General features: G+C 48.5%; 1 protein-coding gene across 1 annotated transcript; it reads right to left on the minus strand.

Annotated features, from left to right (window-relative positions):
* Window positions 1-9,269: 9,269 nt before the first annotated feature.
* insm1a (insulinoma-associated 1a) lies at window positions 9,270-11,522 on the minus strand. Its single transcript, XM_017302161.2, has one exon. It carries the CDS (start codon window positions 10,865-10,867, stop codon window positions 9,692-9,694), a length of 1,176 nt encoding a protein of 391 aa, XP_017157650.1. The 5' UTR covers window positions 10,868-11,522; the 3' UTR covers window positions 9,270-9,691.
* Between the last annotated feature and the right edge of the window lie 69 nt (window positions 11,523-11,591).

Raw genomic sequence — 11,591 nt, forward strand, 5'->3', positions numbered from 1 at the left:
TCCTCCTAAAACTTTATTAACAACCCAGAGCAGAAACAAGTGACAGCGAAACATGAGCCTAATGATCCATTATTTATTAAAAAACTGCAGGAAACTCACTGAATTACTTGTACATATTTTTGTTTTACAATAAATTTAGTTAAGTTAATTTACAACTTTTGTTAAATAAAAAAACTCCATTATTTCATTTGATAATTACTGAATCTGACAAACATTTACGTGAATAACAATAATATTTAATCTGAATATTGATGTTGGAATATAATTTAAATCTCGGATAAATTCTGGCTGAAAGGTCATGAACTTCATAAAATCAGAAAAGCTTTAATGTTCCGGTTTTACCGGCTTTTATTTCGCATCGCCGCTGAATGTTTTCCTTCCGGTGTTTGACTGCCACCTGCTGGCCGAGCCGGAGCTCTGCAGCAAACACTGAATCATTCAGGTCCGATAAATCAGTTTATTCATAAAATGAAAACATGAATCAACATAAAGATGAATGATTATTTATTTATACGCCTGAATAAAATGTAAAATCCTTCCAGACTCTTAGTGAAAAAACGCCTTCATGAATATTTACAACGTGAAATGTTTTTAAGAATGAAAAATAACTGACATTTTTAGATAAAGACCAATTATTTTATTATAAGTTAATAAATTAAAGAAGAAAAATGACAAAGAAATACAAGAAAGTGCAAAGATGAAATTATATTCATTTTGGAAAAAATATCAAGAAATTAAATAATAATTTCTTAAATAAAAACTCAGATCCAAATGAAATGATCTCAAACCCGATCCTGCAAAATAAAATAAAATAAAATAAAATAAAATAAAATAAAATCCTTACTCCTACAGCCCCGTTTTGGTTCATACAGGGTAACTTCAGAGGTATGAGAACCGGAACCATCGGAGAGTTCGGGACGGATCCAGACGGCTTCTAGAACTTCACAGAACCTGAAACACAAAACTCTGGGAAAAGCGACATCTTCATCTTCCTCTTCATCTTCCTCTTCATCTTCATCTTCCTCAGACCTGATGACTGGATTCAACGGGAAATTCCTCGAGAAAAGAACGTTCTTTATTTTGGACCAGAACCCGCTGGTCCGGACTGGTTCTGTGTTGACCACGTTCAGCCTCCAGATGGCGCTGCAGGTCAGAGAACCAGAGAAGCTGCAGGTTTTACCAAACGGGCGAATTTAAAATTCACTTAGACATGAAAAAATAATAATTTTAAGCTTTAATGCAAAACAATAAAGCTGGTTCTGGTTCTGGTCCAGGTTCTGGTTCTGGTCCAGGTTCTGGTTCTGGTCCTGGTCCAGGTCCAGGTCCTGGTTCTGGTTCTGGTCCAGGTTCTGGTCCTGGTTCTGGTTCTGGTCCTGGTCCTGGTCCAGGTCCTGGTTCTGGTTCTGGTCCAGGTTCTGGTTCTGGTTCTGGTCCAGGTTCTGGTCCAGGTTCTGGTTCTGGTTCTGGTCCAGGTTCTGGTCCTGGTCCTGGTTCTGGTTCTGGTCCAGGTCCTGGTTCTGGTCCTGGTCCTGGTTCTGGTCCAGGTTTTGGTTCTGGTCCAGGTTCTGGTTCTGGTTCTGGTTCTGGTCTGGTCCTGGTTCTGGTTCTGGTTCTGGTCCAGGTTCTGGTTCTGGTTCTGGTCCTGGTCCAGGTCCTGGTTCTGGTTCTGGTCCAGGTTCTGGTTCTGGTTCTGGTCCAGGTTCTGGTCCAGGTTCTGGTCCAGATCCTGGTCCAGGTTCTGGTCCAGGTCCAGGTCCTGGTCCTGGTTCTGGTTCTGGTCCAGGTTCTGGTTCTGGTTCTGGTCCAGGTTCTGGTTCTGGTTCTGGTTCTGGTCCAGGTTCTGGTTCTGGTTCTGGTCCAGGTTCTGGTCCAGGTTCTGGTCCAGATCCTGGTCCAGGTTCTGGTCCAGGTCCAGGTCCTGGTCCAGGTCCTGGTTCTGGTTTCCAGCTAATGTTTCCTTCATATAAAGAAACTGAACATGTGGTCAAAGGTCATCCAGCACAATTACCCTTCAAAATAAAAGCATGACGTCCAAAACTCGTTAATGATCTTGAATCCATTCCAGAACCATCCATGTTTCTGGCAGCAGCTCCTCTGCCTTGTGAAGGGGGGGGGTGGGGGGGGGGTGGGGGGGGGGGAGGTCACCATGGTAACGATGTCTGAGCGGGAAGCAACAAGTGAACAAGAACCCAGAGCAGGAAGAGCTGGACTACTACTGAATGAATGAATGAATGAATGAAATACTGAATGAATGAATGAATGAATGGTGGTAATTAATTCATGTCCTGTTCTTCTTCACCTCTGCAATCAAACTGTTTCGGTTCCATGTTCATGTTGCTGCTGCTCCTCTAAAGACATCATTTGTATTTTTCATTTTCAGATTTGTCATCTATTTTACCCAGAGGATTCATCCATTCATCCATTCATCCATTCATCCGTTCAGCGACATCATCCTCTTCTATCAGTCATCACTGTGATTGGAGAGATTTTCCCAAAAAGATCCAAAAGGCTTTAAATGGATGGATGATGGATGATGGATGGATGATGGATGGATGATGGATGGATGAGCAAAGCTTTCAGTCGCTCTGCTCCCCACCTCTGGACTCATTACCACCTTAGAAACATAAAGTCATTATCACATTTTAAAACCAAACTCAAAACACACCTTTTAAGATCGGACCCAGACGGACCCAGACGGACCCGGACCCAGACGGACCCAGACGGACCCGGACGGACCCAGACGGACCCAGACGGACCCGGACGGACCCAGACGGACCCAGACGGACCCAGACGGACCCGGACGAGGATCCGACAGGGACACAGCTGGGATGAAATAGACGGAAAACCCAAATCTTGCCCCTCGCAGCAACCAGAATCAGTTCTGAGTGAATTAGAAAACATGAGTGAGAGGAAAAGTTTTCTTAGGTTGTAAACTAATAATTCCTCAGATCCGGTTCCAGGTTCTGCTGTTAAACATGCCGGACGCCGGGAACCAGAACCCACTTTGGGCTCCACTGGTCCCGACATTCAGCCAGCTGGTGTCTGAATGAGGCTGTTAGCTTTGGGCCCAACAGCTAACATGCTAACTTAGCAGGTTAAATATTTAGCTTCAAACTAAAAACATTTAATAGTGAAATAAATATGAACTGCCTTTTTCCCCCCGGTCCGTTCTGCGGTTCTGGTTCTGAAGCTCCAGTTAGAATGTAAACATGCTGCCTTCAGGGACCGTCGTCCTCCTGGTTGCCAGGCAAAGCCTCCAGGGCCGGATCTCCTCCTTTGCATAATCAGAAAACAAATTCAGCATTTTCTGATAAACCAACATGTGGCAGCTTTTACCTAAACGACTTTGTGGTGAACAGCAGCTAGCATGATTAGCATCCCAGGCTAATCCAAGAGCTAGCATGATTAGCATCCCAGGCTAATCCAGCAACTAGCATGATTAGCATCCCAGGCTAATCCAAGAGCTAGCATGATTAGCATCCCAGGCTAATCCAGCAGCTAGCATGATTAGCATCCCAGGCTAATCCAGCAGCTAGCATGATTAGCATCCCAGGCTAATCCAGCAGCTTGCATGATTAACATCCCGGGCTAATCCAGCAGCTAACATGATTAGCATCCCAGGCTAATCCAGCAGCTAGCATGATTAGCATCCCAGGCTAATCCAGCAGCTAGCATGATTAGCATCCCAGGCTAATCCAGCAACTAGCATGATTAGCATCCCAGGCTAATCCAAGAGCTAGCATGATTAGCATCCCAGGCTAATCCAGCAACTAGCATGATTAGCATCCCAGGCTAATCCAAGAGCTAGCATGATTAGCATCCCAGGCTAATCCAGCAGCTAGCATGATTAGCATCCCAGGCTAATCCAGCTGAAGCCACAAAACATAAAGACGTTTCTTAAAATTTGAGTTGATGGTTTGAACCCCAGAGCCGCCTCCTCCTCCTCCTCCTCCTCCTCCTCCTCCTCCTCCTCCTCCTCCTCCTCCTCCTCCTCCTCCTCCTCCTCCTCAGCTCCTCCACCCAGCAGGATAAACAGCCAGCAGCAGCTACCTGATAGCAGGATGCTGATGAAGAGAGAGAAAATGTCCCCCAGGTTCAATTAGCGAGCCGCCACAGGTACGCTCAGCCTTCATTAGCCGCCTGCGGCGCCGGGGGACGCGGCCCGACCGCAGGGACGCCCTGATCACAGAGCCGGCTTTCTGACAACTCAGAGCCGCTGCGGTGTGCTAACAGCCCTGGGCTAACAACCATGTGCTAACAGCTGTGTGCTAACCGCTTTTTGCTAACAGCATTATGGTAACAGCAGGTCTTAAGAACTCTGCTGTCCAGGTGATGCTGAGTCACTGGTTGCCATGGGAGCTGTGGTCCAGGTGGGGGGCGGAGCCAAGAGCTCTTCACCAGGCCGGTAAACAGAACCAAGAATTTAAGTAAGTAAGTAAGTAAGTAAGCTTTATTTCTATAGCACTTTTCACAGACCAGGATCAGAAAGTGCTGCACAAAGTATAAAAAATAAAACAAATTAAAAACAACATACAAACAATAAAACACAGTACACTAAAAAGCAAGTTTAAAAAAGTGGGTCTTAAGTTGTTTCCTGAAAGTGTCTATGCAATGTAGAGATCGAATGGTGCAAGGTAGCTCATTCCATAGGCGAGGCGCCACAGCTTTAAAAGATCTGTCTCCACGAGTCTTAAAAAAGGTCCGAGGAACCGTCAACAAGTTCAGATTCGACGACCTGAGGCTCCTAGTCGAAACATAAGGCTGTATGAGGTTCTTAATGTAGTCTGGCGTCTGTCCATGAAGAGCTCTAAAAGTCAGTACCAGGATTTTATAGTGCATCCTGTAAGATACAGGCAGCCAGTGCAGGCCTTTGAGGATGGGAGTAATATGTTCCCTCCTGTGGGTGCAGGTGAGCAGGTGAGCAGCAGAGCTTTGTACCACCTGCAGACGCATTAACTCCCTCTTATTAAGACATGTAAACAGACTGTTACAGTAGTCCAGTCTAGATGAGACAAATGCATGAATAATCATCTCAAGCTCACCAGATTTAAATCTGAAAACTGGAGGAGTTTAAATTCTGCATAGTCAGAACCTTCTGGTTTCCTGCAGGAGGTCCATCGGGTTCAACAGAACCTCAGTTCCTCCAGACGGGGATCTACTGGGCCTGGATGCGAGATTCTCTCCAAACTTCAGAGTGGAGATAAAATCCTGATTTTTCCGTCTCTTGGAAACGGAGCCGCTCCTCATCCTCATCTTCGTCTCCCTGGAGCAGGTAACATTGAATCTGCTCTGTAATTTGGGTAATGGAGATGGAAATGTGATTATGTGTGCTGATCCGACACCTGGGACATTTACCACCTCGGCTCTTTTAGCTGGCGATGGAGGAGATATGAGGAGCTGGCAGCAGACGGACCAGCTCTGCTGCAGAACCTGGAACCGGGTCGAAAAGCATCTCCTCTACAAGTTCTGGTCCGGATCTCCGTCCAGCTGCTTTGGACCTGCAACAGTTCACTTCACTGCTGTTGTGACCAGAACGATTCCTTCCTCCTTCCTGCACAAAAACTCTAAAATCAGTGGTGAGCACCGCTAACTAAAAAGCTAGCTGCGCTAACCCTGCAGGGCTAATCATGAACATTAGCTCCTCTAACGCTAAAGCACTACACCAACACGGTGTTTAGCAGGAGCTAACGCTAAAGTGCTAGCTCAATTCAAACTGTTTTCTAAAACTCGAGCCTTCCGAGCAGCAGCTTCCTGCAGCTCCAGATCTCCCTGCTGGGTTTGAACTGGTCCCAGTGGAGGCTGAAGCCCCGCCCCCTGCGCCTCAGATGGACGTCCCGTTTGAGGCCAGGCTTCTCGTCACGGTCTGCCATCGCAGTAATGCTCTGTGGATCAAGATGTCTGCGTGTGGGGCGTTAATCAGCCTTCAGACGACCTTTCCCCCCTGACCTTTATTGACTGCTCTGCAAGCGGCCGCACCCTGACTCCAGCTGTCCCCGGGGAGCCGGTGGCAGAGCGACATCCGGGTCCAGATCTGTGAACGTATCACCAATAATCTGGTCCATTCAGAGAATCACAGAGGAAAAACATTTAAAATCACATCTTATTATTTAATTATTATAAATGTCTCATATTTAGTTTAAACGTAAATAACTTGCTAAATATCAGGTGAAACTTCTCACCTCTAACGTGAAGTAATTATTATTTAGCTCCAAACCAACTATTTAGCCACAGTACCGGCGGGTCTCCCTGTCGTTGGGTCGTGGTACCATCAGGTACCAGAACCAGACCCGGACCCCCCGGGGGCTCGCCTCAGGCTGCTGTGTCGGCGTGTGCCAGCTCACTGCGGAGCAGCAGACGGCCGCTCGGCCCCACAAGCTGCTGCTGTCAGCCGGGGGCCCCAGGAGCCGCCGTCGTCCCTGGCAACCGCCCCCCCATCTCCGCAGGCTTTTCATTAGCAGCAGATCTGCTGTCAGTCGGATCGGTCCGCTCGTCACCAGATGCTGCCTGGAAGTCTGGGAGTGAAAGGAAAGATCTGGTCAGACAGGTTTCAGTTATAGAAAGTATCGAGTCAGACTGGGAAAGTTCTGGAAAGGAAGAAGGTTAGAAAAAATAAGATGCTGTGCAAAATAATTCAACCTGCAGGTCTGAGAAATAACAAAAGTTTTACAAAGTATCCTGTGTGGTTCATTCTTCAAATGGACTGATCACAAGGACACAAAGGAGGAGAAGCGTGTCAGACATAGCTGCTGAGGCTAACGCCAAGAAGCTAACGCCAACAGGCTAACACCAAGAAGCTAACTCATACAGGCTAACTCCAAAAGGCTAACACCAAGAAGCTAACTCATACAGGCTAACTCCAACAGGCTAACTCAAACAAGCTAACTCCAACAGGCTGACTCCAACAAGCTAACTCCAACAAGCTAACTCCAACAAGCTAACTCCAACAGGCTGACTCCAACAAGCTAACACCAAGAAGCTAACTCCAACAAGCTAACTCCAACAAGCTAACTCCAACAAGCTAACTCCAACAGGCTAACACCAAGAAGCTAACTCCAACAAGCTAACTCCAACAAGCTAACTCCAACAAGCTAACTCCAACAGGCTAACACCAAGAAGCTAACTCCAACAAGCTAACTCCAACAAGCTAACTCCAACAAGCTAACTCCAACAAGCTAACTCCAACAGGCTAACACCAAGAAGCTAACTCCAACAAGCTAACTCCAACAAGCTAACTCCAACAGGACGTTACAGTTCACCTATTTATGTAAACAGCTGCTAAAGCGTCTGGAAGTTTCATTAACAGACAAACAGCAGATATAATAAATGATAAAAAGTATCAACATCTCCATCATTTACCTGGTTAATTCAAAAAAATACTAAAATTTGAGTTTCCAAACATAAGCAGTAAGTTTGAGAAGGTAACACTGTAGTTTTGAAAGTACTTTATAAGTTCTGGAAAGTTGAAGAAACCAGGTTGGTTCCAAATAATAAAGTCAAAGTTACAGTAACCGGGTGCAGCAAGAAGCGCACCGTTGATTGGTGGGCGGGGCAAAAGCCTTTATAGGTGGGCGGGGCTGCAGGCCGCTGCGTCTTTGTTTCTCCCGCTGTTGCTACGGTCAGCGGCTACATGGCGGCTTGTGGGTTTGATCGACTCGTCTGCGATCTGTTGCTCTGATGGCGTTGCTCTGGGTGTTGCTGTGGCGTGCGGCTTCCGTCTGGTCCTCACCTGCTGACCCGCTTCCTCCCGGGTTGGGCTGTTTCCACCCCTGGATAAGCTACCTGCTATTTAGCTTTTGATTTCTGTTATCTGGATCCACAGTAAAGGGTTTTCTGTTTCAGGCACCTGATTGTTTGGAGCTGCAGCGCGTTGGACGCTCTGCTGTCCTGTCTTCCCGTTGTTTGTTTGTTTGTTTGTTTGTTTGTTTGCTCTCAGCTGTTGCTGGTTGGGCCGGCGGTGTGGGCGGGGCGTTACTCCTCTGGCCCCATAAAGAGCATTAGGAACCGGATGACAACGACTTGTTCCATTGTTTGAAGTGTTTTCTTTTACAGTTTGTATTTGTTGTGTATTGAAGTTACTAATTTGTTTCTTTTTGTTTTACTAGTTTCTTTTGCATGTTTTATTTTTTGGAATAACTGAACTTGTCTGTTTACCTTATTTGTTCCAGGTGGAAGTGGACCTGATCCTCGATTTTAAAAAAATGTTTTACAGAAATTAATAAAATATTGTGCACTGATAAATCTGTTAACTTTTATAAAGATCTAAACCTGCTGGTCACATTTGGTTGGTGAACTAGATAATTTTGGTGTTAGCATGCTAATGCTAACGACAGCCTGAAGCTTAATGTTTAGCTTGAAGCTGTGACATAAATAAATATATAATTTCTGACTAACTGCGCACGCAGCGCCCCCTAACGGAGGAACCGGAAATGAACGTAGGTCGTCACCTTTCGATCGTCTCTGACAGGAAATGAGGTATTGATGAGGCCGGAAATAACGCGGCATCGATCAGCTGCTGTTTTCTCCTTCAGCCAATCAGATCCATACCTGTTGACAGGTGGTTCTAACCAATCAGCTTCCAGCGCTGGACGAAAGGTCAGCTGATGTTTTCCATCATGGAGTAAACACAGGTTGACCTCTGACCTCACAGACCAGAGAGGATTATGGCTTTTCTGATCAGAAAACGGACATGATTCATCTAAAAACGTGATAAACTTTATTTTTCTCATCAAATGTATTATTGGAAGCTAAAAGTTTATTTTAAATATATACTTTTATGATTATTGTGATTTTTATTAATGTTCCTATGGCATAAAAATATTAAAATATTCGTTTAAAATTAATTTTCAGGTGAAAATGCACTTAAACTATTTTCATCTTCATACTTTTCACTGGAGCAAAAATGAGTTGAGTCATAAATTAGAAGGTTTTCTGATTTAAAAACCTTTGAATAAAATCAATACATTAGAAATGAGGAGCTTCAGAAATAAAAATCATTTTGTGATAAAGTTTCAATCTAAGTTATTGAATGACTGGAAATCTGAGAATAACGGCTGAAAACAAAAAGATCAAATATGAAAGTAGAAAAATCATCAAGATGAAAAACGGAGCTAATTATTAATAACCTGATTATTGGTGATTATTGGTGACAGGAAAATCCAACAGCAGAAAATCAGATTCAGTTTTTGTTTTATTGTTTTCTGGACATTTAGCAGAAATGAGAAACATCCAGAAGATGAAGATGATGAAGATGATGAAGATGATGAAGATGAAGATGGTGATGATGATGAAGATGAAGATGATGATTGCAGAAGCGGGCCATAACATCACAGATCGTGTAAAAGACACTTGAACGCACCAGCAATAACTTAACAGTGATAATAAATACAGTCATAAATAAATAATATGATTTAAGGCGGTTTCCCAGCAGGCAGCGCGGCTACTCTATGATCCACGGATCTGTTATAGCTACTCAGTGACGGGAACAGAACCGGACCGGACCGGACCGGACCTCTCTTAGGTCTACAGCTAATAGCACTTTAGATTCTACAGGTTCTAAATCTTCTCGACTCTCTGACTGAGAGCCCTTGAGCAAGGCAGAAACTTCCAGGACAAACTGGGAAAATGTTCTGGGATCACTTCCGGTGTGGTCCCGTCCGCACCGGACCGGACCGGACCGGACCGGACCGGAGCCTCAGCAGGCGGGGCGCAGCGGCACCTGCAGCAGGATCACCTGGCGGCTCTCGGACGGGTGGCACTTGTTGACGTGTCGGGTGAGTCCCGGCGAGCTGTGCAGCAGGGCGGGGCAGTGCTGGCAGGGGAACACCTGGGCGGAGTGCAGCAGCCGCAGGTGGCGCTCCCCGCCCCCGCTGCTGCTGAAGCGCTCCCCGCACACCGGACACGCGTGGCTGGGGCCCGCGCTCAGGTTGAGCGGCCGCAGCTCTGCGGGGTTGCGCGGGCCGCGGTGAGCCGCCAGGTGCTTCCGCAGGTACGCTTGGCGCTTGAAGCGCTTCCCGCACCGCGGGCAGTCGTACAGCCCGTCCTCGGAACCGGACTCGGACGGTCCGGGGCTGGAGGAGTCCCGGTCGCTGCTGTCCTTGGCGGGCTGCTCGACGTGCGGCTTGGGTTTGTGCCAGCGGCGGTGGGAGGCCAGGTTGGCCGGGCAGCTGAACACCTTGTCGCACTCGGGGCAGCGGTACTCGACCCGGACGATCCTGGAGCAGCGGTGCTGCGCCAGGGAGAGCGGGTCCGGGTAGGCTTCCCGGCACAGCTGGCACACCAGCCCCCCCGGCGGGGGGCACTCTCTCGCCGCCGGCCTCGGCTCCACCGGAGCCTCTTTGATCTTGAGCCCCAGGACCGGGGACGTGGTGACGTCATCCTCAAAGTGCAGCTTCCGGATGGCTTTGGTCCTCTTGGAGCTGGCACCTTTCCCCCTGCGCTCTGCGTCGCCCGTCGGCTGCTTGGCGCCCGCGGCAAGGGGCGCCCCGGCGGCCGCCGCGCTGGCCTTCAGGTCCGCCGGGCCGAACTGGAGCTCCAGTGCGGGGAAGGACTCCGCTGAGGCCGGGGATCCGAGGCTACAGCGTCGCTCCGGGGAGCCCTCATGGTCCTGGATGATGGGCCGGGTCGGGCTGTACAGAACCCGGTACACCGTCTCCGGGTTCCCGAACTGCACCGGCTTGGCGGTGGGGTCCGGTTCCGGAGCAGCGGCCGCCGCCCCGCAGGTCTGCGCGCGGTTCGGGATGGAGAAACACCGCTGCGGCGGCGGCGCATCGGCGGCGGCGGCTTTCCGCGCGTCCTCCTCCCCGGAGCGGACCCGGTAGGACGCCGGGGCAGGCTTCCGGTTCCGCTTCACCAGGAAGCCTCTGGGCATGTTCGGTCCGGACGGGGAGGCTCTGCGGGGGGCGAAACAAATCCACGCTGAGCCGCGCGTAAAGCCAGACGTCCGCCGCGTGGTTCTGATCCAGTCTCCTCACAACAACACTCCGCTTAAGACCACAGGATGACACCGCGCCGGCCCGCGCCTCCACCAATCAGGAGCCGCCCCGCGCCCCCCGGGGGGAGGGGGGGGGGCAGATGTACCTGAGGGGTTTATTGTGTTATTCACACACACACACACACACACACACACACACACACACAAACACACACACACTCACACACACACACACACACACACACACACACACACACACACACACACACACACACACACACACACACACACAGACACACACGGTTCGTGTCCGGGTCGGTTTGGACTTTTACAGAAATTTAATTTTCTTTTTTTTAATCTTCAAATAAAATCAAATTCGGCTCAGATTAATTCTCTTCCCGCTCAGATCCGAACCGAACCGAACCGCTGCCCCGTGCCTTAACTCCGTCACATCCATCCGGTCCGGTCCGGTCCGGTCCGCTTTGCATCATAATGACCGTCTCCAAATGGGCAGAGCAGGTTATAGGAGCAAATCAAACCGGATCGGAACCGGGTCAGAACTCCGGCCGGTTCTTCGGTGGTTCTGCCTGAGGTCCAACAGAAAGTACTCCTGGTTTGGTGTTTCCGCTGGTTCCTGGTTCCGGTTCTGCTGAACTAGATG

The sequence above is a fragment of the Poecilia reticulata genome, chromosome 21, assembly GCF_904066995.2.
Source record: "Poecilia reticulata chromosome 21, P_reticulata-male-v2, whole genome shotgun sequence".
Classification (NCBI taxonomy): Eukaryota; Metazoa; Chordata; class Actinopteri; order Cyprinodontiformes; family Poeciliidae; genus Poecilia; species Poecilia reticulata.